The sequence below is a fragment of the Anabas testudineus genome, chromosome 2 (genome assembly GCF_900324465.2).
Source record: "Anabas testudineus chromosome 2, fAnaTes1.2, whole genome shotgun sequence".
Lineage (NCBI taxonomy): Eukaryota > Metazoa > Chordata > Actinopteri > Anabantiformes > Anabantidae > Anabas > Anabas testudineus.
Genome location: NC_046611.1, coordinates 19,623,834 through 19,651,444, shown reverse-complemented (window position 1 = coordinate 19,651,444; position 27,611 = coordinate 19,623,834). Strand labels below are relative to the sequence as shown.

Sequence of the window (27,611 nt, the reverse complement as noted above, 5' to 3'; positions counted from 1 at the left end):
CTTACTAAATAGAGCAAAGGCTTGGGTTAAATAAAAAAAACAGTTTATTGAGCACACAGTCATTGTAGATGTTAAGGCCTTGGTTGTTAGACGGCACTTTTCATCACAGAAGTAACCTCATGACATAATTAACAAGACACAACTGTTTGGCCTTTGAGGTGTGGACGGCTCTTCAAAGACATCAGTGCAGATCCAGACACAAACCATAAAGCATTTCCACCTCATTTGGAATTACACAAATTGTGCAACAACTCCGCAGCTCAGGACTAGCATGTAACATACTGTTCACTTACAGCTGGCCAGTTTGAGGCATGGGAGGCAGCTCCAGTACTCTTAATTCATTTCCAAATCAAAAACCATGTAGGAGATTTAAATCACAATGATTTGCACTAAAAACCGAGTGTATTCATGGATCAATGCGGCTCATCAAACAACAGATATCAGTTCAGAAATACCCCTCCGTCCTATTTTGATAACTTGATTCTGATTAACTAGTTTGCTGCCATGTTCATTCGGAGATGGCACTCAAACAGCACCAGGGGTCTTTGTGAACCCAATTCCCATTGCTTCTCTCACAGTCTTTGTCGTACCCCCAGCTTTCGCAGAATCATAGTGGTGAGGTACCTTTCTGCAGGGAGCTGCCTGAAGTAAAGGCCGGCAGACGAGGTTCACTTATTTCTGGTAAGCACTATCTCAGTGAGCCTAATGAGGGCGTCTCTCTCCGGGGACGGCCTGAGCCTACTGATCTGTCTGATGGCTTCTTGACAATAGCGCTGGGCCAGGTAGTTGGTCTGCTGCACACCATCGCTCTGAGAAACAACAAGAAGGACAGGTGGTGAATGGCCAGTGGTTTTCATACTGGGTATAGGAGTATATATATATATATATATATATATACACACATCACTGAAAGACCATCATACAAATTCAGTTCATCAATTACCTACTGCAGGCACATGCACCTTCAAGCAGTACACAGTTTCACTTTTATTCTAAAACTAGAAGATGTTTAGGTTCTGTATTTACTTAAAGCTACAATATGCATGTTAGTGTAGCAGTTGTGAATACATAAATTTAGCTCAAGGTACCGCTGTGCAAATGTAATCCCTCACAGAGCTCCTAGCAGGACTGTAGACTCTCAGTCATATGTCTAAATTAAAGGACTTTTGAGACATTTGAACACAGCTGATGTACAGAACAGTGTTTGAGGAAAGAACCTGCAAATATAAGGTCATATATTGGTCACACCTGAAGGACGTACTGCCAGGCTCGATCTACATCTCCATTAGAGCTGAAACGCCGCATGATCATTGCATGAAGCTCCGGAAACTGAATTAAAAAACAAACAAACAAACAAATAAATAGGGTTAAGCATTCTTTGTACCTTAATGAACTCGAATCTGTTGGCAGCAACATCCATAAATTGCTGCATGTGACCAGTTTGAATTCAGAGGCAGGTCTCACCTGTTGACAAGCAAACAGCACTGGTCCAGTTGCCAATCCCAGTTTGAGATCTGCAGCTGAGGGCTTCCCCAACTGATTGGCTCCTGATGTGAAGTCCAGGACATCATCCACTAGCTACAGGCAGAGAAAAATAAACTCAGTCACAAGTAGTTTGACTGTATGAAAACAAAATACACAGTCACATCCTTCCATTAATGGGACTTATCGTCATTTCTTAATAAACTTTTAGACGGTGCCAGGGGATCTTGCTGGATGTAGTAATCCTGGATAATGTTATCTGGTTACGTCTGGTTTTCAAACCCACTTTAGAAGTAAGTTACAAATGTAGATTTAATCATCTAGAGCTGCTCATAACTCCACTGATCTGTTATTAATTAGTAAATTCTGCACACAATAATCAGAACAGGTTCAAAGACAATAAGGAGTGTGTGTATGTGTGCACATTGTGACGGTTGACTGATAGCGTTTTTTGTGTTGTCAGGAATGTCGTCAGACTGCTGCCTGTGACAGGAACAAGTTCTTAATGGTGCATCCATACATTAATGGACTTCCTGGTCCAGGACAGCTCACATCTGTTAGGTTATCTTTAGTCATTTGGCAGATGCTTTTATCAAAAGCGACTTACAAGCGAGATAAAAGCATGAGGTCTAGTAAGGACTACTGAGGGTAGGCCACAGCCAGGATTTGATCCCCAGTTTTCCACATGGAGGATTTTACCACTACACTTTCCAGCCACTGTTAAAAATGACTAAACCTGAGAACAAACCCACTCCTGATTAGATACGACTTTGTGGATATGTTGGTGGGACAACAAGCTCAGTGTGACGTTGGAGGAACCAATAAATCCAGGATCACATAAAATCATCAACACTTTTATTCAGCCAACCAGTTAAAAGAGCAGCGTCCAGATCTGCTATAAGATCAACTTACCTGAAATGCGATGCCGACGTTCTTCCCATACTGATAAGCGATTTCATGAACTTCGGGATCAGAATTTACCAGAATGGAAACCTTAAATGAAAAAGGACAGACAGTCAACAAAAGGCATGATGTGCAGATACACAGTCTTTTTGCCAACTCTGTGATATTGGTGTGGAGACAGAACGTACATACTGCTTTACAACTGTTTGCTATTAGACTTGCTGTCTTCTTGAAGGTTTTCTCGAGGTAGTGTTTAAATCTCTCGTCCTCGTTCTCTTTGGATCCCAGCTGCATGAATTCGCCTGGAAGCGCAGTATTTATTAATGAACTCCTCCAACCAGCTGTCGCTTGTATTGAACACAAACGGAACAAACTGACTTATCGTAGTGATAAAAACGTACCTCGCACGAGGTCCTCTATCACCTGGGACAACACTTTAACCACTGTGTTGTTACCAATGCGAGCCAAGGCCATGGAGGCGGCGGAGAGGATGAAATCCCCTGCCAGGATAGCCTGAAGGAGAGAACAAGGCATCATATACATGTCCATTCATAATTAATGACAGTAAAGTGAATCAGCAACAATTATGACACAAAACAAAAAGGAAGAAGTGAAGCTGCTGAGTCGAATTTCATTTCCACTACCTTCCTTTCACCCCACACGTCATTGACGGTTCTCTTTCCCCTTCGTTTGTCGGATCCGTCTATAACATCATCATGGACGAGGCTGGCAGTGTGAATCATTTCCGAGATCATAGCTACAGCTCTCTGCCCTGGCAGCAAATCTCTACAAAGAAGACAGATGGCTGAGTGGCATGCTATAAAACCCATATGACTCATAGAAAAATGGATTTATAACAGGGTGTGGTGCATCTCTCACAGTTCACCTGTGGATTAGCTGTGCCGGTAAAAAGTAAAAAAAAAACAAAAAACAAACATCTAATCTAACTGTGTCCACAGAAGCTGTGTCATTAGGCTAATGTCTTTTTACCCGGCTTTGTTGCTGTGGATGTTGAGGGCCCGGGCCATCAGCACAACTATCATTGGTCGGATTGCTTTGCCCTTGCCATCAAAGTAGTAGTCACATAGTGACTTCAGCTCCTCTTTGGATACAAACAGCTCCTGTGAAGCACAGCAATAAATAAGAGTGTTTCACTTCAGCCATATTCAACTAGTGTTGTAGTTACAACCAAGGGCAACACGTCCATTATAAATATCCCTGTAGCTACAAGGTGACAGAGAAACAAAGGCTGCTCACACACTGATTATACTAAACTCCTACTTGTTAACTTTATCTGCTTCTGCTGGTGTCTGGAGACAGCTGAAAATATCTATTGCTTTAATTCATACATAATATGAGCACATAAATGAAGACTGAAAAAGGCAAATCCACATTCTCGGAATGCCAATTGTATAAAAAAGTTTGTTCAATGTAAAAGACAACCACAAAAAAATAAAACACCCATCAAAATACTGTCAAAATATCCACTTATACATTTTTAAATCTATTAGTTTCAACTAAGATATTTTACCGAATCTCGTACCTTTTTGATGTCATCGTATAAACTTGTTAAGTCTTTCTGGGCTAATGTAAACGGATCTTTGAGCTTTGCATCGCTGTGTGCCGCTCTGCAAGAGCAAAACTGTAGGGTGGGATACAGCAACCGGGACTCGTGCCTGGAGAAGAAGACATGACATGATATACGCTCTCTCTTTGAGAAGCGGCATTTCAAACAATGCACTTGTGTAAATTAAATCAGAAATATAAAATAAGACGGACCTGGATACCGTATGAATGGGATTTAGACAGATCCCATCAAAGCTCACCTGGTGAATGATGAGGTTGGGTTCAACAGGTTCTGGTTCATCTGTGTTGGGAGAGCTGACGGCTGCCTCTGAAAGGTCAAAAGCAGGATATCAAACAAGGAGTACAAGTATAGTCTGAATCTTTGTTTTAGTGCAGATCCATTGTTCTTGTTCACTAAGGTAAAGTTCCTCTAAAGTTCCTCCTTTGCGGTGCATGTTGATCCTGCTCCTGCTGCCTCACACTTCATGTAACGTTATATGTTAAGTTCTTTCATCATGTGTTACGGAAAGTCTTGAGTCTTGCGCATTTTAGTCAAATGAATGAATGAATGAACGTAAATGAAAAATCTAAATGATCGGGAAGCTGACGAGACACCGATTAGTTTTAGTTTCCGGCAAAGTAAAGACAGCGTTAACGTCAGAGACGGATTATGACCTTTGTGCAGGACGAGGTAGCTCTAAACATCCATTCAAACGAGCCAGTGTTCGTTTAGGAAACTACCACAACACAGAGAAAAACATTTTCCAGAAGACAAATGCAGGTTACATTTCCAGCACATGTCACAGACACTGGATTAATACAGCTTTTATCCGAATTCAACTACCGGCTGACAGCTCCGCGGTCTGTATGACCTTCCTCGGTTTGACAGCACTTCCTACCCAACGGATGCCGCAAAATTCACCTGGTTCCCCGGTCCTGAGCTCCAGGACGCCCGTCCTAACGAGGAAGCGGAGGATGACACAGATCTTGCGTTAAAATGACACACAGTTTCGGATAAACCCGTGCTCGCACAGGTTGCAGTCCACCTACGGCACAGTCTCCACCACGGTCCCGCCATGTTCTCCAGCACCATGCAGCGGACATGATCGGGACCGTGAACGCAACGGAACCGGAAACAGCAACAGGCCGGGCGCCGATTGATGACGTTCAAGGCTTTTTACAGTAGACCCAAGTTTCAAAGTTATAACTTGATATTGATCCATCAGTACATTTTGTCAGGACGACGGTGGTTTATGTGAACTGACGCTGCGGGGGTTTGTCTGGAAAATATAACGTTAATAGTGTTATTGTTTGATATGAGGCTAATGGGTAACTCTTAACGGAGCGAACGACTACAGTTAGCTTAGCTATGTAGCATGTGTTATCAACGTTTATCAACTAGTTAACACCGTTTACTATGTGGTAGAATCTAACGACACCCAATGTTTATCCACATCTTTATTTGCCAACTATAGGTTATAGCTTCTTTTTAAGGTGATCTTTACTTATAAAACTCTATAAAGATCCAACGTTAGCTAATATTTCCAGTGTCAATCAAGTATTAGCCAACGTTAACCAGATGGTTGTTTGCTAACAGTGGTTCTTACTAGCTAACTAGCTAATGCACCGCCTAGGTGCAGTTATAGGTACAAAACAAAGTTTTATGAAGTACTAATTTGTTTCAGGCTATTACTACAGTATGTAATCCCAGTTTGTGTACCATCTGTGACGCCTACTCTCCAGGCACAGGAACAGTTTCTTCCTCCAGGCAGTTCATCTTATGAACATTTGACAGTGGATGTGGAACATGCAACACTATCTATAAACATATTTATCTAACATACTTAATTTACATTTAGAATTTGCACATAATAAACCTGTCTATTATAATATACCTGTACATTCAACGGACAAATTTGCTATTCCTGTCTACTGTTGTTTTTTATTCTTTTATTATTTGTTATTATTTCTTATTGTCCTGTCACTGTCATTCATTTGCACTTTGGAAGCTTCTGTCATGAAAACAAATTCCTCGTATGTGTAAACATACTTGTCAATAAAGCTCATTCTGACTCTGACTTGTATTGATTTCTGTTGGATGTCTGTAGGAATTAACCAATTTTTAAAACCAAACTGGGGCTTCTTGGTGAAGATGATGATAAGCAACCTTCTTGCCTTTCCGCTTAAGGCTAGTCATTTGTTATTACGAGTTGGTTATTCTAAAAGATATTGTTGCCCAGTCTACTGAAACAGTTTAATCTCACTGGCAGTTCATGCTAATTGTATTTTTTAACACCCAATATAATTAGAGTTTGTCCCCCCAAATGATGGATGACAAACAATCAGATTTCACCATGATCTGCAGACAACAAGTTTCAACGCTTTTGCAGCATTTTGTTTCTTTTGTGGTTTAGCTGTGGGCTCACTTCTCCGATTGGCTCAATATTAACTCCGGGTCAGCAGATAAGCAGAATTATGTAATGTCAGATGATGTACTAGTTTTGTAACCTGTGGTTTTCTAAAAGGTTTTTCTTTTGTTGTGTTTCAGACAACAAAATGATACTGATTTGGATCGTCAAAACTAGTGGAAAGTAAGCTGTTACAGTACATGTGCATATTACATATCATATATTTAAATAGCTGGGATTATGAATCACTGCATTGCTCTTAAAAGAACTACTAAGAAGGAATTTACTTTTACAAATTTCTGTTACGTTGTAACATTGAAACTTTAGAGAAACAGGAAGCTCTTCCACTGATTACGTCTTACAGATGTAAATGTGCTAAGAAAAACTAACATGAATGACTTCTCATCTGGTAAATAACTGTATATTTTATATCTTACTACCACACTGTAAAGAAAAGCTTCATTATTTTTTGGTGACGGTTTTCTCCCACTAGGTGGACCTGCTGCACCACATGCTGTCTTTTCCCTATGTTACACAAGAGACTGCAGAGGAGGCGGGCTCTGCAGCAAGACCTCCCCTTGTGGGCTAAGAGGTTAAAGGTCAGCTGTTGTTCTTGAGTGACTCTTGGATGAAGAAAAATACACCAGTGAAGAAGAAGTATAACCTGTCTGAGATTTTATTGTCAGTTTTCTCACACTGATGGAATATATTTGATCCCAATGATCAAGGTCATTGCTGTCCTTTTCTACTAAGACAACCCTCTAAAATTACTAAAACTGGATACAGGTCTTCTTCTTATGGCCACATTAGAAATTATTTTGCTCATACAGTCATATTTTGACTTAATGGCAGCTTAATACACTTCCAGACATCTTGCAATTCCTGATTGATGCCGAAATAAAGACAGAGATGTTGTTCTAGAGGCTGCCCTGTTGGTTTTTTTAAGATTTAGTTTTATATACAATGCAACATTTTACCCGAGTGAAGTGAGGAGGTACAGATCGCAGCAGGTCCACTGCGTTAGTACTTTACAACATGCTCTAAGAGTTACTGTGATATACTGTACTTTGAACTGTAAGAGAGGTGGTACACTATATGAAATATCATGTGTTTGATCAGGTGGTACTCACTGATAAGAGAAGGACCCACTGGTTCAACGACAGAAGACATGTTCATGCATTTTTTATGCCACAAGGACTTTTGAGAAATATTTATTTAAGGTTTTATTAAGATAACAGTACTTAAACAGTAATTTGAAACCTAACTGGGTACACTGTCTGTTCTCAAGTAACTTGCAATATGTTTAATAGTATTTACAGCCCTCCCTCTATGAAAACACATGACAATATGTACACTTTTATAAAAACTATCTCTTTGAAGTATGACAACAGCATTACATTGTTATTCATAAAACAATTATCTCATGTTTGTTAAACTAGTTATTACGTCATGTTTTCATGATGCAGTCACCAGTGTAAAATTTTTTAAAAACTACAAAATGTTTGGTCCTAAGAACCTTTTTTCCATGATCCATGGATGCTTATGTCTGGGACAAGTGGATTAGACAATGGATCCTGGCTAGAAGAATATGTATATCATTGACTTCATGAAATGTGGTCCGTATTGATCTTCAGTGTCTTCAATATGGATGTAAAGAGTAGCTGGTTGCTGAAATCTACAACGGGCTGATTAGGTTCTATTTGTGCTGACACACAAATAGCAAACTGTATTTATACTCCACAAATTCTTTGCTTAAGTTAATGATCACCACTACGCTTCTTCTGCATGGCTAGCATCAGTTCTGACATGAAGTCTCCTCCTCCTCCTCCTCCTCCTCCTCCTCCTCCTTGCTGCGGTGTTGTCCTCTTTGGCGGAGCAGGGGGCATCTTTTTCACTGATCCAGTGGGGCGTAATGCTGCCCTTGGGGTTGCAGCAGCAGAAGCACCAGCAGGTGGAGGAGGTGGTGGCGGAGGTGGAGGGGGTGCTCCAGAACCTGTAAATATTGGCTGAGGTGGAGGAGGTGGTGCAAACTGTGGATCTGGTGGTGGAGGAGGCAAAGACTGATCCATACCCCTAAAACCAGCAGCAGGAGGTGGCGGTGGGAAAGAGTTTATTGGCGGAGGTGGCAGTGAACCGAAGCCTGCGGCTAGGGGAGGGGGTGGAAGGAAGTCTGGTGGTGGCTCTATGATATCGTCCATGGGTGGGGGCGGTGGTGGAGGAGGGAGATTGTCCATGGCAGGTGGATTGTGAGGGACGTTGGCTGGCAGGTGTCGCTTGGAGGCAGCAGATTTTGGGGAATTCTTGGCAGCTAAAGGAGGTGGTGGAGGAGGGAGGACTGGGTCTGGAGGAGGTGGGGGGAGAATCTCAGTAGACAGTAGGGGTGGAGGGGGTGGGGGAAGGATATCATTTGGCGGTGGAGGTGGGACATTTCCAAAGTCCTGAGGAGAGAGAAAATAACATGAAACATCATGTCTGGTGACCCTGAGAATACACTGCTGGCATCATGGGAAATGTAGGATCCTACATTCTTAAGCTCGACTCATACAAAGTACTAACAGAACAGAATCCCTCAACTTCATCAAAATGCATCAATAAATCACTGGAACTCAATTTTAAGTTAGAAATCAAGTAAAAAAAAAATGCCAAACATTAATTCTAACTTCTCAAATGTTAGAATTTGCTAAAGCACTTTATTTTATGGCTCTGTAATTTCCTAGGATGTTTCCTAGAAGGAAGAACTTTAGGGGACTCTTAACATAAACTAGTGATACAGAATTAGCTGCATGAAGAATTTCTTACCTTAGACGGAAACCCTGTTTGGGGCTTGGCTGCATGCCCGTTTGCCTGGCTCTCTGATTTGGCTAGAAGAAAACAAACACCATGGTGAACATAGATACAAGTAAAGGGCCGTACTAATAGAATAAAGTGCATCTTCCATGTTGTGCTACCTTTGATGGTGGGTGAGGGTGTAGACAAGTTGGAGCTTGATGAAGTGCTGCGGTTTGACCACACAGAGCTGACGGCTGCCTTCTCTGCTGTTTTAAAATTTGAATACAACGCTGCACCATACTAGAAGTGCGAGAGACACACGACAGAGAGTTACCTTTTTTTTTCTGTTTTGGTGGAGACACTTTTTTCTTATTAAAACCAGAGTCGGTCAAATTTACCTTTGCAATCCGTATTCCAGTGACCCAAAGATTCATGGTCCAAGCATCATCACAGCACAGGTACTTGATGTACTGCGACTCTTTCTGAATCTGAGGATGCTGAAGAGACAAATCCGCATAAATAAAACTAAACATGATTAGGATTGTGTTTTGTGAATTGTGTATTCACTGGGCACCACAAGGGGGCAGAGTGAGTCTAAAATCACATTGTCTAATGATCAACACCAGCAACACTGAGTTAATATTTTCATTTCCTGTAATTTGGATTAAGTCATTCCAGCATGTGTGAACACAAAGTAAGAAATGTCTTGTGTGTGTACCAAAAGGTGTTTTACTCTTCTCATTTAAGATTTGCCCAGTCTTACAAAATCTTTGTTGAGCAATGCTTACTGTAGAGTCCCCTGAAGAGGATTTAAATTCCCCTTATGTCATAATATCAGTTGCACATAATGAGAAGTGTATTAGATATCACTTCACACAGCTCCTCTAAAGCAGCTTAATGACGAAAGCGTGTTGTTTCACTCTTGTCCTTGAATTGTTCCAGTTTTTGGCGTCCGATAAACACGGCCGCACCAATTTACGAAGACGCACTCTAATTGAACGCCCTTACAGCTCAAAACTGCTTAAATTAACACCATCTCTCCATCACACCAGCATGTCACCACGACTATCTGTAGATGTCCAAGCAACAACAGGGACACGTGAGACCACATGGGACCACAACACTGTATTCTCCCTCCTTCCACTCAAACCTTGAAGACTTTCTGTGCCTGTATGAGCTCTTTTCACTTTGATCCTCATCATGTAGCCCTATGGTACTGCATCTGCTGATTCTAGTGTTTTCCAGACAAGATAGAGGAAAAGAAAGAAAGAAAGAGGACTTTCACATCCCTTTAAGACTTGACCACTAACTCTTGCTTTTTACAGCAGTCAGCATTTCTCTTAAATGAGTACTGTAGGTACCTCCCATCATGTAGTTTGAATGTATGTGTAAATGACGTACATTGTGCTCATCTAGCATTTTTTTTATATCAAGAAATATTTAGAGGTGCTATAAAAAGTTCCATTTTTTCCAACACCACCTTTAGAAAAGTGGACAAACCATCTCATTTCACTTCTTCAATCTAAACTATTTATTGCATTTCACACTTCCAGTAAGCAAGCAGCCGTGTTGCTGACTATACCCACAGAAACCACTTTGCAACATTCAGCTCTGCATTAATACTGTGTATTTTGCAGCATGCAGTTCACTGTTTTCTGTTAGGTCTGAGAGTATGGATCAGTGAAACTGTCCTGTAAACTCGTTTTTTCTTTTTTCAACATTAGTTAAGGGGAAGTTGCAACTTCTCTCCCTGAATGAACGTGCATCTTTGAGGCAAATGAGATTCATAAAAGGACATGTTTAAAACGTACCTTCAGAACTAAGCAGAAGTCAGTCGGGGCCTTGTATCGGTTCTTAAAGTCTTTGCCATAGTAAACATTTACGTTGTCGAATTGGACAAAGCACATGAGGTCACGGGAAGACTGAAAAGAAATGAAACAGGGTCATGTTACAAGTTGATCCTTTGTGTTTTTTGTTTGTTTGTTTGTTTGTGTTTTTTCTTCCCTCTGCCTGAGAAGATAATCTACACTACAAGTGCAATATTAGGCTACAGCGCACCGTATGAACAGTATGTTTGGGAGCAGGAGCTGCCAAAAGATCTAAGATATACAGTAAGTGAATTTATAGTAGGTATCCAGCAGGGAGTAAAAGCTCTGGTTGTATTCAGGAGTGGATGAAACAAGAGTGGGGTTGATAAAGCAGAAACTCCACACACTAGGACTTTGTAGTCCCAGTGAAAAAGGAAAAAAGCTGTGTCCTTACATTTCATTAAAGTTTCACTTGAGTTAGCAAAAATATCTTCTTCAGCTTGTTCCAACTGAATGTACAGTATGACTGTGTGTCTTTTAGCCACTGTGCGCGCCCGTGTGTCTGTTTATTTTCTAGTCTGATATAAATGACGTCCCCTCTTTTGACTCCTGACCTTGGTTTTCCCTTTGGGCACATAATAAATTCCCGAGGCTCTCAGCTGGAAAAGCCGTTGCTTCCAAGACTTCTTGCCGTCTTCTTTGAGGTGCAGCACCCCCTCCAGATCAGGCACAATGATGGAAGTCCCGCAGAAGTTCTCCTGCAGAAGTGAAGATGGGGAAAGAGGGGTCACTGAGAGGGGCACCACCACAAACTTTACTCACTGCTGTGCTTGTGTGTGTATGTATGAGTTTATTCACCTGTATTAACAGCTCCTTGTCTTTTTCTTTCATGTCTTTAAGAGATCTTTTATCCTTCTTCCATAGATAGAAGTTCTGCAGGAATAAAAGAAAAGAAAGTACATTAATGTAATTAATTACAGTAAGATTGACACAACTACTGGAAGGTTTAGCATGACATTTAGTGCACACATTCTTATGCTCCTCATAATAAATTTGGATCATTTTGATAATCCCCTGACTTTCCTTAAAACACTGCCCTGCATTATTTAGATTTTTGATAAAATGCCCTATTGTGAAACCTTATTCCCACAAGCTTCAGCTGTGCTTAGTGGTCTGGCAAACAAAACTAAAGTAGTAAAACACAGTGAACATTATACCTGCTTAACATCAGCATGTTGACATCGTGATTTGAATGTGCCAACATATCCCACTTAGCATTTAACTCAAAGTGTTGCTGTAGCATTGCTTTGCCCAATAAACGTCTCTTTCCTCAAATATGTATAATTCCATGATTTTGGTGTGGTGACCTACATGTGGGCTGAGATAGTTTGATTTCATGACACAGTCTGGGCCCAATGGGTGGGGGGGGGACTCTATTTTAGTAGGTCTTGTCAAAAGTTAAAACTATAAATTAAACCAGGCATACTGTATAAGAAAGCTCTGTCTTTTGTTGGGGGACATGGAAGATGTGATGGAGTACATTAAATATGAGAATATCTCACCAGTTTTCCAAGCCGGCTATTTGTCTCTGCCAACAGACCGAATTCATTAAATACTCCGAGATTATAAAGGGTTCCCATTATATCAACAAACATGCCAAGATCTTGCTGTCTTTTGCCTGAAGCTGTTTTGTCTGATATATTACAGTGAGGACATAAATGTAAGAGGTCATCCTGCGCGGAGGAAACACATCTCATAATTCAGACAGTTGAGCAGTGAAAATAGCCAGATGGCACTGAGCTGAAACAAAGTGGAGATAGATCTGCACAAGCCAAAGCCAAGAACAATGAACTAATCAGTGCTGGACTTTTGAGATATCACACACACCTCACCTCTGATCACTCACTATAATATTTAGAGAGCCGAAGCTAGTGTGCGTTGCTTTATAAACGCGTGTACCATGGAGGCACTGACCTGTGGGTTTTTGAAAACCTCGTATTTCTCTTCCCGCTCTTGAAAAAGGACTTTATTCTCGCTGTCCCTTGTCCATGCTGAGAGTGGGTCCACGAGGTTCTCGTGGTCTTCAAATGCTCGTTCTGCCAAAGGAAAATCAAACTTATTTATTAGTAATAAATATTTGGTATTGTTTCACTTAAAGCTGTTATTACTTAGACATTTAAATAATTAAAGCAGCTTTCACATTCTTTACTGGCACATGTTTAGATTTAAAAAACAGCCATGGTGAAAAATGATTTAGTAGTTTTTAATTATAGAATTAGACCTGTTTGAATGCTTATGTCAAATCTAATATGTGTTTCTATTTGTTCACTTTTGTGCATTTCACAGCTGGTTGTGTAGGTAGGAGAAAATACTTTTACATGTGGTCTGCATTCACACTTTTATTCACACATTGAATACAAATAAATAGAGATTATGGCGGAAATATGTAGTATATAGTTGAATTATCACAGTCAGACAGTTTTGACTGAAACTATAGAGACTATAACCTTGGAAAAGTAGAATTCATGGCAGAGCTGCTCTATTGGACTGCATTAGATTGGGAGGACCTAATAAAGTGGTCAGTGAATATTGCTGCTCTTTTCATTAAAAATACAGAGGTCGCGATTATTCAAACCAGATTCTACTTTTGTTAATCTCACTTTGTATTCTTCATGCCTTCTCTGTTTTAACTTTGATCATACAAGGTGCCAAAACAAATGCTTCACCATACGTACAATAGTTCACTCTGTCACGAAGTCTTTGTTCACAGTGAGTTTCGCAGCTGTGCGATTGTCTAATCCAAAATGGGCTGAATTAAAGAAAAGCTTGACAAAACACAACCACCTCCATTTAGCAGCAGCACATTAAATGGCACTAAGCCTCAAAAACACATTCAGAGCACTTTCCATCGCCTCCTCCACTCTGCCCACCCATACACTCACCATAGATCTCCATCTTTACCGGGCATTTGACTGTAGTTTAGCCATACTCCCCAATTACAGGTTGCTAGCTGAGGCAAAGGTAGACATTAACTAAATTGCTGCCAGGGTTCCAGTCTGGAGTTTGGCTATTACAATCATTAAATGGATGGTGTGATCTTGCTGCTGGAGTTAGAAGTAAGAATCCATTTGAACTGCATCAGCCCCACGGTGCATGGTGAGTACGTGGGCTAATGTAACAGCAAAGGCCTGTTCGATGATGATGGTACTGATGTTAAGGCCTGTGGGTGTTTATTGGACATGACTAGCCATGACTGTTTGCTGATAAAGATTAAAGGCCAGTCAAACAGTTTCTATCGTCGAATTGTCATGCTGCTCAGGCAGCCGAGCAGCATGAATGACATGCAGCTACGTGTCAGCATCAGTGTGTCAGACAGACAATTTTACCATGGTTTGTCATTTGGTTAAAAATAAGCAAGGTTGACCAATGCAAAAGAACATTTCCTCTTTTATTTGTGGTACTGGCAGCACAGATTAATCATCTTTGCCAGAGGTGTGAAATTTAGGCCCGCGGCCCAAATCCGCGAGATCATATCAAGTGTATTAGAGCTGGCCCCTCACCCCAGTATACAGTGCACACACCGCTAATACTACAAATGCCAGAATGTTTTGTTGATGAAGATGAACAAAGCACCACTCAGGAGTCGTCTCACTGATGAACACCTTCACTCCATCTTGAGGATCTCCTCAGCTCAGAGCCTAACTCCAGACATCTAAGAAGCGATGTCAGGTATCTTGCTTGAACCAACGAGCATCAGAGTAAATCAGAGTGTAGCAAACTGAGCTTGAATGAATGCACTTTTTCTACTCCAAGGCTTGAACCGTTAATAGTTGAAAGATTGAAAGTAAAATATTATAATTTTTTGGTTGTTTTGTTATTGGCCTGTGAAAAAAGATTTTCATTAAAAAGGAACTGTAAAGACTACAGACAGAGACGTAATAATTTATTGTATTCATTTAAATAAGAAGCAGCTGTATCAGGTGGAGATGAGCCCTGTGTCATATACAGTATGACAAATGCTTTTACTGGTGAGATTCTAGTGAATTTCCTTTTCTCAAAATATCTGAAGCAGACATATTTTCTTTTTTATGAACAGACCAAAACCTTGAATCAATTGATCCTACTCACTAGTGACCTGTGGCTCTGTGTCGTTGACACTAATAATTGTGCAGGGTGACATTGTCCCACATTATCATGAACATGGGCACTGCAGTTTGTATAAAGTTAATCCCACTCTATTCAGCTCTTGTAAATACTGACATACCAATTTTCTATCATTCCACTGCTGAATATAGTCCTCAACAAATGTACTATTTACCTCTGTTTTATCAGTGTTTGCTAAAAGCTAAAGTGCTCTTCTGTTACAGTAACTACACAGCCATCAAAACATAACCAGTTCTTAAAAGTTTAAATCTGTTTGTGGGGGCCCTGAGCTTACAGACACAGCAGGGAGTTTATTGAAAATAAGTAAAAAATAAAAAGTCGAATAATTCCAGTCTTATCCTATAAATGAGTGCATCACGGTTTAAAATTACATGATTATACTGTTCAAGCGAAATAATATTGACTTAGGTTTTATTGCTCATGAATGTTAATGACTTTACCACCAGTATTTCATTAAACAGCTTCACGGTGGGGTAAAACGACTCTTCATTCATGACATATAAGGCCGGTTCTGTAATAATAGGAAATATCTCCACGACAATCGGATGAAGTTGCTAGAAAACAGAGAAAACAGATGTAATGAGTGTCCGGAGGAATCTGACGGCGGCAAATGTGAGCTGCTGCAGTAAAGGACGTCTCAGACTGAGGATTGAGATCACAAGGCTCGTATTTCCTCGTGGCAGGCAGGATGACTGACAGTGTCCGATACAGCAAATTAAACCCACCTGTCTACACTGTATTGTGGAGAGAGAGGACTACGGCAAAGACAGGACGATGGATGGGAGTAAACTCAGTGTTTCATTGTGAGCGTGCTGCACTGTGGCTGCGTTCACGCCAATAAAAACACAGTCCATCATCTGGGCCACAATGAAATATCCCACTGTGTACATTCTGTGTGTATGTGAGCGTGTGTTTAGTTGATAATTCGTATAAAAACACACTGAAGGCTTATGTTGTTAAATCTTCCACTGCTGTGTTTTTCTGGTTCTGGTGATTTATTTGCTGCTTTATGTGAACTATTGCTGTGGTGATCTTGCATTACCTAGAAATCACCAGTAATACACTCCCCCCCCCCCCCCTTTATTTCCTGTCACTGAAATGTTAGTTTTAAGTAAATTTATTGCTTTAATAACTTGTACTAGGAATGTAAAATGCATCACTTTTCTTTTATTTCCCCCTGAAAGCACGTAACCTGTCAGTAAGTGTTTAAAACAGCCAATCTTTCATAAACTGTCCACAGATTGAACCAGTACGGTTGCTACGTCAACTGGTGGGAGCTCATTGAAAAATATGGTGATTGTCGATAGATTCATTTTTGCTCATAATCCTGGTCAGCAGATAAACGAGCGCGGGTACCTCCCAGGTTTCCTGCAGTGACCTCTGGATATTATTGTACATGTTAAACTATACTGAAACTCACCAAGCTGCAGCTCGGGGTTGGTCTCACACAGGCTCCAGTTCACATTGCAGTCACAGTGAGTCTTTTCGAACAGGTTGTCGAGAACTTCCCTCACGTTCTGCCTCTCGTCGACCATCAGGGTTTTGGAGCTCCCGTCATTCATCAGCACCTTCACCACCAACTGTCCGAAAAATGGGACTTTGTTTTACTTGGGCGATATTTAGTGAGAACATTTGTTCAGAGGAGTAGCTTGACGGTGTTGCCAGAGAGTGTGATCCCAAACTTATCAGCAGTATATATTAAACATGACTCTCTGGCTTTTTAAAAAATTGTACAAACATGTATATTGTGGTAATTACTGAGTTTTTGTTTAAGGCAGAGCTAGGGTAAGTCTTTCCCCTATATTTCAAGTCAGAAGCTCAGTTAAAGTGCTGAACTAAGCTTACTTGCTGACATGTTTTAGACAGCTGGATTTGAAGTGAGCTACACATCCGTTTATGCGCATCCAGCTTGTTTATTTGCCACTTTAATTGTAGGCAATAAAAGTTATTTCTGTTTCCTAGTGGTAGCTTTACAAGCAACATTTGAGCATAAAATTGCGTCCCTATCCTATTGAATGTTTTGCCATTTAAAATTTCATCGCTGTTGTATTTTTCCCCTTTTTGTGTCCCCTTCACCCAAAATTGGCTAAGATTCATTTTTTCCCTTGGACAGAGCAGCGCTTTCCTTCACAGGCTCGTACTTCCTCTCATCTGGAAACAAATCCAGCTTTGGGAAGCTGAGGAGTTTCACAGAGCTAGGGTCCGCTTGCCTTGTGTCATAAAAATGTGGGCTTCAGAGATGTTATCGCAAGAGGATTTAGAGCATTAGATCACATGGTACTCGTCTCAACTTTCCTTGGAAAAAATAAATAGAAATATTGCTTTAGGTGTGCGATTGAACGTAATGCTACAAAATATCAAGATATTTCTCCTCATGTAGTATTGCCACATAGAAGGTGTCTTCTTAATATGCACAGCCTGCAACAGAAGTGGTTTCAGCTGAAAACCAAGAGCCTCCAACCACAAAACATTTAGCTGAAACCACTCAGAGTGCACCTTGCTCTTCAACACAGATGCAGATGTTCTATGTGAAAGTCACCAGTGGTCTGTGTTTCCTCAGCAGCCACACACATATGGCCATTTGCAAAAAAAAAAAAAATGCTTATAGATTTTAGATAACTTCTCAGAACTTCTAATTTCTATCTTAACGGGGAGTACATAACACGTACTGCCACGAGCAGAGGTGTGGAACAATCGTGATTAGTCACATAACTACAGGCAAACTAGGTTGATTTGTGTACACTTGCGGCTCTTGTGTGTTGCTTTGCATGATTGACCACACGTCTGCACTTTTGTGTGCTGCTTTGAAGATGACAATGTGTCCGCATATCACCCAAACAGGAAACCGTGCTGTCCTTCAGGATGTTGGCTGCATAAAAGTAGCCATCCATTACTGTGATTGATGCCGCTTTCAAGAAGGGGAAATAGAGTCCTACAGTGTTTGAACGTTAGAGTTGCATTACAGTCTTTTAAAGCAATGCCCAGATAGCTGTAACCCACAGTGTCTTTATATTTTACTCAGATCAGAGGAGCAATATTTGACTGTCTTACCTTTTTCACTTTAGCTTCCTTTAGCTTCTCAAGGGCAAGCTTGATTTTGTCTGCTTTCATCTGTGCCTCAATGTCCTCCTATAGAGGACAAATCATGATATGTGAAGACAGAGTTAAGTTAGGCAGAAAAACAGTTCAACAGTTCAACAAATAAGCAGGTAAATGAGGCAAAAGGTGCAAATCTGGTAAGTTCATTCCTGCGGCCGTTCGTAGGAGTTAGTGCTTTGTTGTAATTTTGTTGCCAGATCTTGAACCTGTCGTGGGTGCGGAATTGTCCATTCATCTCATACGAGTCTCAATTAGCAGGGACGGATGCTGTTTTACTTGGCAGAAAACTCAGGTGTGTTATTACACAAGAACCAGCCCACAGCGTGGCTTTGATGAAGTTGTACACCTCTACCCAACACTGACGCATTCTCTGCCTCAGCACAGCTGGTGCTTTTACGTCTGAAGAATGAGGTAAGAAGCCCTGGTAAAGTAATAATGTCCTTACTGGCTTCACGCTCCCCCCAACCTCACCACCACTACCCCGTCTTACCTCCCCTACATGCAGCCTTCTGTATTGATCCTGTTACTCTTTCCTGCCTCGTTGCTGAATGTGTTTGATCTGTTCCAGACAGACTCTCGGCTGCCTCACAAGTCTCGGTAACTGTAACAGATGCCTCAGTCCAGGAACAGCTTTGCAATGATCTCACTGTCCAACTGTTATTAAGAGCAATACCACTCATCACATCTTCCCAGTTCCACAAAGACAAAAGGATCTCTTCAGAAATGTATATGCTGGGAACTGGTGATGTTTTTGTTGTAATACTGTCTTGTCACGAACGGCTTAGAAGTCACTTATTCGTGGAGACACTGAGAGACACCACCAATAAAACTGTGACATTGATACACATAGATATTCTTTAGATCCATTTTTCTTTTTTCATTGAAACCATACTAACCAAAATAAAGCCTCTGACAAGCCTGGATTGAAACTCTCACTTCTCACATTTTGGGCCAGTTCTCCATTGTAGAAAGGTTAAAAGGCAATTTCAGAGATGTTATTTTTATCTTGTTCTTGCTGACAAACTGTACACAAGCGGACACACCTTTGAAGGCTTTGACGCCTGAGAAAGCGGAGGTGGTAAAGGGGAGGTGTCTGAGTAGGAGGGGGTGATAACGTTGCTGCTTGTGCTGCATGATGGCGATTTTGCTGTAGCTTGAGAAGTGATGGGCTGAGTGCTCGAGGCCGCCTTGGGTGGGAGGGGCACATCTGGCGGTGGTGGCGATGGCACCTCCAGACTTTTTATCTCTGCCGCAATTTTCTCTTCGGTCGCGTTGAGGTCGGCCACCAAATCGGCCATGAGTGCATCCAAGTCATTGTCCTCCAGTTCATGGAGGGACTCTAGTGTTAGAAGCAGAATCATGGTGTGAGAAAACCACAGTATCACAACTATTATTTTTAAAGTATGACCCCTTGGTCTTAAATAAACGCACACTAAAATTACATTCACATAGAGGAGGCTTTAGTTCCCATTTTAAAATGACTTGTCATTTTCCCCTAAACATTAAGAACTTTAATGTGCAAGTTCCTTTTTTTGTTTTTATTCAGCAAGCAATGCAATAAAAAAAATGGGTATTTATTCATCCTTCCTTAAGGGAATAAAAGCATGATAAAGACGGGCTGTACTGTGGGATGGACAGGGGCTAGACAGTTATTCTGACCTTTTGAAGCATGTTTTCATATGTTCTATTATGTCTTTTAAGTATTGGTTTGTTTGCATGCGTACTTAACTGGTATTAATTCCCAATAAATACCTGCTAAAAATGCTTCACATCTCAACAATAATGGCTTTTGTGTAGCTCAGCTGTCCCCTTCCCTATCCCCCTTACATTCCTGATAACAGCCGATAATGGTCACTGATTGGTAAACATTACTTGTTAATGCCACGTTCACGACTACTACTTAAATTCTAAATGCAACATAGCCTGTACATTACTCCCACCCATCTGAAAAAGCTTATATTATTATTTTAAAGAACTGATTAAACATGCAATATATTCTGTCCTTGCACAACTGCTGTGTTGTTGCAAGTTATTTTGCAAAAGACCCTTTGACCTTTGTAGTATTTCTTCACACATGACAGACAAAATGTTAGGTCACCTTTCAGGTCATTGAAGCCGATGGAGAAGTTGATTTCGTTCTTGGTGGTGGGGAGCGGTGCGGCAGGAGGTACTGTTTCCTGTCCAAGACTCTGCAGGGAAAAATGGACAAGGTGGTGTGTTTATACAGCCACTGGACCCCCAGAGCTTCTGTGAGTTTCTCCACAACACATTGGGAGTTGCTGAACAGAAACTGCTCTCAAACACATTGCTCAAGAACACATGTAACTTTACATCTGTTCTTAGGTTTTACAGCTAACAACCGTGTAACATTGGACCAAAAAATGAATGTTTTTTAAAAAAAAAACAACATCAAAGTGATCATCAGGCTTTTCACTAACAAAACCAATGTGTAATCTCTAGCTTGTTCATGAGTTTGACATTTGACCTCCCCTCTGAAGGACAGTGTAATTTATGGTTGTTCGATGACCACAAGTAGAGTTCCCCCCTGCTGTGTATGTTGTTCAGACAGTTGAGAGTGTTTCAGTGATCGATGGAGCACTTTAGTGATTTTGTCACCTGTCTCTGCAGAAGACAAGTCTATTAAAAGCAATGCTAACACTCAATACTAATGAATACGCTGCAGAAACTGTTGTGGACGTGTTACCTGAAATGTGACTGATGTTTAGATTTTTCTATATGGTACATGAATATGTTTACATTTTAAACAATAATGGGGTGTATCTAGACCCACTTACTACAAATAAGGTCTGTGAGGTGAAACCAAAAAGTAAATCTTCAATATTGTGCATAATAGTCTAGGCTTTTGTGAATTCAATAATCATACAATTTATTTATTTTTTAAATATATGTTTCCTTTAACACAAATTACTACTAACAATAATATGAAATGAATAACACGAAATAATAATGTATTTATTATATTAAATATAATTACTTACAAGAATTAATAAAGAAATACTGTAGATAGAAACAATTGAATTATTTATTCTATTCCTGCATACAATTTATTAATCTAATAATAGTAATAATAATTTGACAATAAAAACATGATCATATTTCGGGTTTTTATTGTTTGTCTTGAAAAAAACAGCAGCAGGGTACAAATTTCACGTTTTTTTATTTATTTATTTACAAATCTAATATTGTGCTGCTGGAATAAAGCTGTATTACTATTCAAACCCTACATCTTACAGTTGTCATGGCAACTGACTGAGCTTACCTGAGTGAGGAGGTCCATCTCCCCCAGCAGGTCAGAGAACATGGCGTCGATGTCTTCCATCTGGTGAAAGAAAACAAAATCAGTTTTTGAAATATTTGCCCACATAATGAGAACTGTTGGAGCATCGTGTGCACCAGTGAGTTTCACCGACTGGTGCAACAGGCTGCACATATTTTCACTGATTCAGGATGGTTGTCATGACAAATAACCGTGAAGGAATGTTTGTAAAAAGAGGTCAATCCATTTGGTGAACTTCTAAATACACAACCACTTTGCACAGTCTGTGGAAACCCACAGTACTACTACAGTACTGTGCAGTATGTACAGTTGTAATATGTACCTTGAGGCTATGCTATCTTGCAAAACATCTCCAGCTCTTCCTGAGAAAGAAAAGTATGCGTGCATGTCTTCCAGGTATTCTTTTTTTCTCTGGGACTTGTCTTGTCTTGCACATAGTGAACTAGAACTTTTAATGCTACACCGGCACTGAACTATCTCACACAAACTCCAGTTTATTCTAGCCCATGGCTCAGCCAACTATTGCAGAATATGTGTTGAAATAAAGAATTCACCTTATATGATTGCAATATACAGTATGTTTTGATCGCTATATACTCTACGACTATACCAATTCATTTCAAACACTGTATTGCCGGGAAAAAAACTAAAATTAAATACTTCAATACTACAAACATTGATTCCTCAAAAATGCTGAGAAGGAAAATTAAACCATTGACTGTTCATAGTATGCAAGCTTTCACACTGAGCTAGAAATTGCTGATCAAGTCTCAGGCTGACACATACACCCGACTGTGACAGATTTATACAGTTTAACCCTGATGTATGGAGTAAAACGTCAGCATCATCAAGGGTCATTATTACAGTTTAAAGAACAAAACAGCCCAAGGCCTGACTGTAGTAGCTGTGTTGCCCCCCCGATTCACTTGGGATTTCCATCTGAAATTATATACAATGAACTTCTCTTGTATTATTTGAAGTCTCATTTCTCAACGCCAACGTTATGATGGACGAAAATGTGCAGTCAAAACAGAGTTCCTGTTTTCTTAACAGGGAGGGTAGTAACAGTTGTACTCAGAAACTGGATTTCGGTGTCATTCAGTCACACCGGTGCAGAGATAGGGTATTAACTTCAGCCAAGACAGTAATGCTGCAGTGTATGTGTGTGCTGCTGTGCAAGCTCTGCACTGATCTACCTCCTGTGTAGCCACTGTGACCGAGTAGGTACATGTGTAGTGATCTGAACAGGAAGTATGGCTGCTCTAACTGCTGTAACTACCCTGACTAATGGTTCTACAGGCCGCTCACTGGAAAAGATTAAAGTCCTTCCTTTTTTCAGTAGTTCTGTGTTTGTTAATGAATTTCACTGGCTTACTATTTAGTCGTAAAAATATATTCGTGGATTGAGACATACATTTGTCACATTTAACACTTGATGACTAATGCAGAAATCACATGATCATCAATACACCCCCGTGGTGTTGACATCTTAAGAGTGTTATGAATGCATTGTCACAGGTCTGTTAGTCAGTCCTGAGTGAAAAGTAACACAAATGGATGGACTGACATAAAAAACAGAACCTCTACAGGCATGTGGATCCTCGTGCCTGTGGTCCCCTGACTTTTCGTCAGGGGACCTTAGGTGGATTCGGCAGCCGTGTAAAAATGGATGTACCGCGGTGTAACTCGGTACGACATTTACAATATCACCGCTTTTGGTTTATGACCAAAAACTAGCGTGGCTTTGCGTGCAGCAAATGTTAGCTGCCAGCACCCTCAGTCAAAGTGATAATGGTAAACAAAGCCTGCTGAACATCAACATGTCAGCAGCACTGTCACTGTGAGCATGTTAGTGTGCTGACTGTACCGTTTAACTGAGAACAGCTGTTTGCCTGAAGTGCGGGTACAGCTCCTGAGCCACTAGCATGGCTGAGGCTTGGCAATCAACATTTCATACAGCCTGCACATGATGAGGCACAAAGATGGGCAAGCCTCTTTATAGGTTTGAAAGATAATATGAATAGAACAAGCAGGCCCCCCCTTGAGATATAAAAATGACTGGCCTGCTTACATATACGAGATGTAACGTGCTTTTATTTATGCAAAGTAGAAATGTGAAATACCAGGGGTTAGGTAAGGGGTCTTTGGTGTGGTTACAGTTATGGTAATAAGCTACAAGCTATTGGTTACTAACATCAGCACATGTATAACAGACTTCACAGTGGCTACACGCTTTTAAACCAAAGCTCGGCCAGGCCTCCTTTTCAGCGTACTGTTAACTACCAACACCTTACCTCACTCAGAGAACTGTTTGCACAACTCAATTTTCACTTCTTCTCTGCTTTTACGGTACACTAGGTTTGGTAATATTATGTAACTCATCACACTTTGGGGTCTGTTTAGCACACTTTTAGAGAGAGAGAGAGAGAGAGAGAGAAAACAATAACAGGAATTTAATCAAAAGACACCCGAAGGCAAACCCTCGGTCACACCGCCGAGGAGACAAGTGTGATTGATTGTGTTCCAGGCGAGAGTTCATACATCGCTGTGACATGATGTTCCCCGTTTGAAATGGATCAATATTGTTCCAACCCCTAACAGATGCAGTGTGCATATAAAATTGAAAGCTTATGAGAGGCTATGTGTATTGTGACTTCATGGACAAGTTTGTACAGCTTGTACATAGAAACGTGTAGTGTTTTCCACACGGACAGAATTTCTTCGAATGTCGAGCCATAATTTCCGCGTGACGTGCACATGTAGGTCTTTCTGACTGTTGCAGATTGCAGGCCTACGCCTCTGCCCCTTTATACGAATGGTTTGCTCCTAGAAGGAAGTGGTAAAAGGTAAACTTCCTGCCACTTGCAATGTTGAAATAGTATAGGAAATGGTGTCATGAGCAGTCACTTACAAACACCATGCTCTACTACACTGACAGTTACATTTCAGGGTCTGGGAGCCTCACTTCCCTAGGCGACCTAGTTTTTTGTTTATGTGTATGATAATGGCTGAACAAAAGATTAAATACAAATATACAAAACTTGACTAAAGATGCTAAAACACACTATTATTATTAAAATATCTTCCTTAATTGTTTGCATTTGTCGAACCACTCTTCTTCTGTTATCACTTCTTCATTGTTATGACAACCACAAAGCAGCAGAGAACAATTTTGGTCCATGCGAACTCTATGCTCGCTAACAAACATAGAAAACATGTAAACCATGTGAGTGCCTGATGCCACTTTTAATGTCCATATGTAAAATAATACAAAGAAAATTTTGCTCTGGTCAATACAGCTGCAGTTGCAGCTTATAGAGGCCTTTCAAAGGAGCACTAACATCTCTCATGTAGTAAAGAAAAATGAGAGATGTTGAGTGATGCAATTGTTTAAATGTTGAAATGTAAATAGGATTTTGCCAGCGAAGGCAAAAGTTTGACTCATTTTTAAAGCCACTTCTTCTTTAGACAAGTGATATGAATAGATTCCTATCTTAACCAAATGGCTCTTACTCCACCCATCATATGGAACATAAAACTTAAATAAATATTACACTTTACTTTTGTTCATTAGTCCATTTGCTGGTGTGGCAATGCAAATAAAAAGCAGAAACTAACTTCAAACTAGTGCAGATTTTAAAAACTGTCATTATACAGTAGCACAAGGCCTGAAAACAAAAGGAAACAGGCAGTCATGATTTTTCCAAAAGTAACAAAGACAGAAATGGACAAAAATAAATGGGATACCAGCACCGATAAGCAGGTTCTTTTAACTTTGAACAGAGTGAGTCAGAGTGCTGTGCTAAGCTAAGTTAACTGACTGTAGCTTTCTCAAATATCCAGCTATTCCTCAAATAGAACAGTTGTTGTGGTCCTGCTGTGAAATAATACAAAAGATTTAATCAGCAGTTCTGAGGAGCCTCTCTAGTTGGAAGTGCAAGACCAGCATGACTAACAGTATTTGAAAAAGGCATTACTGATGCATAAAGTGCTTCAAACTGAGGTCAGTTTTCCATTTTAACAGAACATGTATCTACAGTGATGACAACGTAACATGAGAAGGAATAACAGGATAATGACATTATCCCTAAAGTAACTACATGTAATGGACAACAAAGTTCGCATTTGTGTATTTTCGTATTCACATAATCTTGAGTGATGGTGCAGTAAAACCATCACTTCTTTGCATCATTTCTATTTTCTTTCCAGAGACTGCTCTGAAAATATGTGATTTGTCAGCATTCATAAACATTATTGGAAGTGCTGGGGCAAGAAATCTGGCACCTTTCCAAACCTTCAAATGGATTGTGAATATGCCATTGTACTGGTTTAAACAAAATATAGCATGCAAGTGCCTTCTGCACGGTTCTCTGCGAGGTTTCTCCCTAAATAATCTCAAATATATATATATATATATATATATATATAACTCGGGCTCCACGCAACAAAATGGACCCCAGACAACAACACATGGTACGGTAGATGTAGCTAAACAACGTGTGTTCGCTACAATTCACAGTAGCTCCCCTTCAGAGCAAATATCCATATTTAGCTTTTACGCAGGTGGATCAACAGAGCTTGATGTTCGGTAGTCTAAAGGAGACAGAATTAGGCAATCAGCAAAAATAAGAGGGCACTAAAAGGCACACCAACCACTACATCTCTCTCTCTTATCTGTGTGTTCTTGGATGGTTAAAACACTAGTCATACAGTAGTTGAGTAACAGGGTGTACATACATATTTAACACAAAATCCCTGAAACATATGAGTCAGCTGTGTTTCAAAATACACATAGTATGTTGCAGTTTATGCCATCGATCCACTAATAAAAGTTTCAACTAATTCACTTCATATTGCTGTGGCTTGCTCTCGTTTCTAAAGCCAAATAGACAAAATGGAGCTTCAAAAAAAATAAATAAAAAAAACACCAAAAACCCTATCAGTTTCATGTGGTTATTGAGACATGGAACAGTCTGAAATTAGAGCTGGGTCCACCCATTTGGAAAGCATATCAACTAACACCCTTTTCATCATATTAAAATATGCAAAGTGACGTTCCCATCACTGTACAAGAGATTAATTAAGATATATCTCACGTTACCAATAAATATCTTGGTTGACAATGGCTGTTTTGTTGTTATAATCTGACAAGACGACACAGAGTCTGTTTTGTGGCGGCTTTAAATCACAAAACTTCACAGTATGTTCAAGATTTTCAGCCTATTTTGTGAACACTATCTGTGTCCTTACAGGTTGTTGTAAGTAAATCTGAAGCAAAGCTTTCCTTGTTTGGTTGTGCCATCGACTAACAATCACAAAGATCCATACGCAGGACAACTAAAGTTACACACGCTCGGAGGAACGCAGCCATGGGTGTTCACCGTTAACTGAACTTATAACATCCAAAACAGAAAAATTGTAACTCACCTTGTCAAAGGTTTTAATCCTAGTTCCTCAAGTTAGTTTCAAAATAACACCTTCATGGGAATTAGTTCCTCCAAAATCTCTTGTGTAATAGAACTCAACACTAAAAAAGAGTCATATACAGGCAGATTTGGGTGTGTTGATGAGGACTGCATCTGGCTCTCTGACTGTTAACTTCTTCCTGCTTAATGCGGAAGTTCAGGTCTAGACCTGTCATGCATTCCTGCCAAGAGCCCAACACTTTCACAACAGTCTTGTCTGGGCAGCAATTGGCCAAACCCGCCTTATAAGTGCTGCTTATCTACAACCACAGTAAAGGTGTCTCAATGTTGTACATGGGGACAAACTAGTAGAAAACTCAAGTTGGCCGTCACTTCCAATCAGGACCGCCGTGCTATCTGACAACCACACGAGCAGATGATGGAGTTTGTGGAGAAAAAAGAAAGCTGTGTCTCGGTGGGACCGAGAGAACCTGCTGAATCAGCATAAGAAATGTGACGGGACTCGGTTAATAATTCACCTCACTGAAACTGATTTACAGCAGGTCTTTAGACGAGTGGCACGTCACAGCAGCGGAAAAACACCAGAATGTAGTGAAACACCACCTCTTTTAAAAAATTCAAATCACCCCTGAACAGATCCATGATTTTGACTTATTTGCCTTTAAATAGTTCAAACACCTCTCTTCTA

At 40.3% G+C, this 27,611-nt stretch overlaps 2 protein-coding genes across 2 annotated transcripts; both read right to left on the bottom strand.

Moving 5' to 3' along the window:
• Positions 1 to 26: 26 nt before the first annotated feature.
• On the bottom strand, positions 27 to 6,115 carry pdss1 (prenyl (decaprenyl) diphosphate synthase, subunit 1). The gene is made up of 11 exons (XM_026364192.1): positions 4,874 to 6,115; positions 4,212 to 4,279; positions 3,929 to 4,061; positions 3,376 to 3,506; positions 3,030 to 3,171; positions 2,787 to 2,898; positions 2,578 to 2,687; positions 2,395 to 2,475; positions 1,465 to 1,578; positions 1,249 to 1,329; positions 27 to 809 (listed from the first exon to the last, which is right to left on the bottom strand). The coding sequence occupies exons 1-11, from the start codon at positions 5,042 to 5,044 to the stop codon at positions 669 to 671; spliced, it is 1,284 nt and encodes a 427-aa protein (XP_026219977.1). The 5' UTR covers positions 5,045 to 6,115; the 3' UTR covers positions 27 to 668.
• A 1,439-nt stretch (positions 6,116 to 7,554) lies between these two features.
• Positions 7,555 to 27,097, bottom strand: apbb1ip (amyloid beta (A4) precursor protein-binding, family B, member 1 interacting protein). The gene is made up of 14 exons (XM_026362588.1): positions 26,925 to 27,097; positions 21,480 to 21,539; positions 20,298 to 20,388; positions 19,243 to 19,538; positions 18,152 to 18,229; positions 16,521 to 16,680; positions 12,911 to 13,032; positions 11,795 to 11,869; positions 11,551 to 11,694; positions 10,940 to 11,050; positions 9,527 to 9,625; positions 9,308 to 9,428; positions 9,159 to 9,220; positions 7,555 to 8,797 (listed from the first exon to the last, which is right to left on the bottom strand). Exons 2-14 carry the CDS (start codon positions 21,537 to 21,539, stop codon positions 8,117 to 8,119), a joined length of 2,100 nt encoding a protein of 699 aa, XP_026218373.1. The 5' UTR covers positions 26,925 to 27,097; the 3' UTR covers positions 7,555 to 8,116.
• Between the last annotated feature and the right edge of the window lie 514 nt (positions 27,098 to 27,611).

What these genes read in the sequence shown, in the direction of transcription:
- pdss1 (XM_026364192.1), bottom strand. Translation starts at nt 5,044, where the DNA reads ATGGTGCTGGAGAACATGGCGGGACCGTGGTGGAGACTGTGCCGTAGG. An exon ending in TATACGATGACATCAAAAAG is followed by an intron (nt 3,507 to 3,928) that starts GTACGAGATTCG and finishes TGTGCTTCACAG; the next exon opens with GAGCTGTTTGTATCCAAAGA. An exon ending in GATAGAGGACCTCGTGCGAG is followed by an intron (nt 2,688 to 2,786) that starts GTACGTTTTTAT and finishes CTGCGCTTCCAG; the next exon opens with GCGAATTCATGCAGCTGGGA.
- apbb1ip (XM_026362588.1), bottom strand. Translation starts at nt 21,539, where the DNA reads ATGGAAGACATCGACGCCATGTTCTCTGACCTGCTGGGGGAGATGGAC. An exon ending in ACAAGGAGCTGTTAATACAG is followed by an intron (nt 11,695 to 11,794) that starts GTGAATAAACTC and finishes TCACTTCTGCAG; the next exon opens with GAGAACTTCTGCGGGACTTC. An exon ending in CTGGAATACGGATTGCAAAG is followed by an intron (nt 9,429 to 9,526) that starts GTAAATTTGACC and finishes TCGCACTTCTAG; the next exon opens with TATGGTGCAGCGTTGTATTC.